General features: G+C 61.4%; 1 protein-coding gene across 1 annotated transcript; it reads left to right on the top strand.

Annotated features, from left to right (window-relative positions):
- Positions 1-296: 296 nt before the first annotated feature.
- On the top strand, positions 297-1,016 carry SPRG_18498 (hypothetical protein; the record flags this gene model as incomplete). The annotated part of the gene is made up of 2 exons (XM_012357937.1): positions 297-564; positions 614-1,016. Coding segments are annotated over 2 exons (671 nt in total), but the record flags the coding sequence as incomplete, so codon positions are not given.
- Between the last annotated feature and the right edge of the window lie 31 nt (positions 1,017-1,047).

Here is a 1,047-nt window from a genome sequence, read left to right as displayed (position 1 = left end):
TCGTGCGACCCTTCTCAACCTCGCGTGGTGCTTCAACCAGAACAAGCGACGTGGGGTCTTGCGGCGAAGCAAGTGGCGGCAGCGAAGGCCCCTCCGCCTGCCACGTTTTCGACGAACCATTGGTCATAATCAAATGCGCCAATCAGCAGCGCCATCGAGACAAAAACCAAACCATGGAGCCAATCAGACGGGTCCCGATTTGAGCCAGAGCCAGCAGCCCCAGCTTTTCCCAGTCGTCTGATGCTTCCTGGACGCGGGTTGGTGACTTCTGCTCATACTACGATTTCAGCTCAAAGATGCTCGGCCTCGACTCGATCATCGTCACGGTGCATAGCGTGGCCTTGACAAGCCGCGTGCACAAGAGCTACATCCGCGTCACCTGCGGCGGCAAGACCCAGCGTACGTCGCACGAGACAACACCAGAGTGGCACCAAGCGTTCCAGTTCATCGCTCCAAGTGGGCGCGTCGAGCTCGCCGTCAAGACAAAGACGACATCGCGCTTCAAGCTCCAGCCCTACGCGACGCACGCCGTGGCCGTCCTTCCGATGGCGGTCCTCGGAAAAGGTAATTTACGACGCCACCTCGCCAACGACAAAGCTCATGGCAGTCGTAGACATGGACCGCGTTGCAGTGCCTCTCGAGAACGGGCGCGGCGTGGTCATTGTCTCCACCGAGTGGTGCTATGTCATGGAGCGCTGCCCGCACCACCGACTCCACCTCTTCTGGTCAAAGTGCGCTGGTTGCCGACGCTCCGTCTGCTCGCGCTGCTCCAAGAAGGAGGCAAAAGGCCGCCAGTGCTTCAACTGCACCAGCGAGCGCACGCGTATTGCGATCGAGCACTCGCGTCGATCTCCGGCCAAGGACAAGGAGGCGCGATGCATGCCAAAGCCGACCAAGGACAACGAGGTGCGATGCGCCGACGTGCCAAAGCCGGTGACGCGCAGTGCCACGCAGCCGACAGTATCCGCGACCATCTCCGAGGCCGAGGCCACGCGAAGCCATCTCAAGACGTCGCTGTCCCCTCGTCGTAGCGCGCGCGCTGTCGGA

This window comes from Saprolegnia parasitica (genome assembly GCF_000151545.1).
Source record: "Saprolegnia parasitica CBS 223.65 unplaced genomic scaffold supercont2.1248, whole genome shotgun sequence".
NCBI classification, from domain to species: Eukaryota; Oomycota; class Saprolegniomycetes; order Saprolegniales; family Saprolegniaceae; genus Saprolegnia; species Saprolegnia parasitica.
The sequence above is the reverse complement of the archived record's forward strand: the minus strand, read 5'-3'. Positions and strand labels throughout refer to the sequence as shown.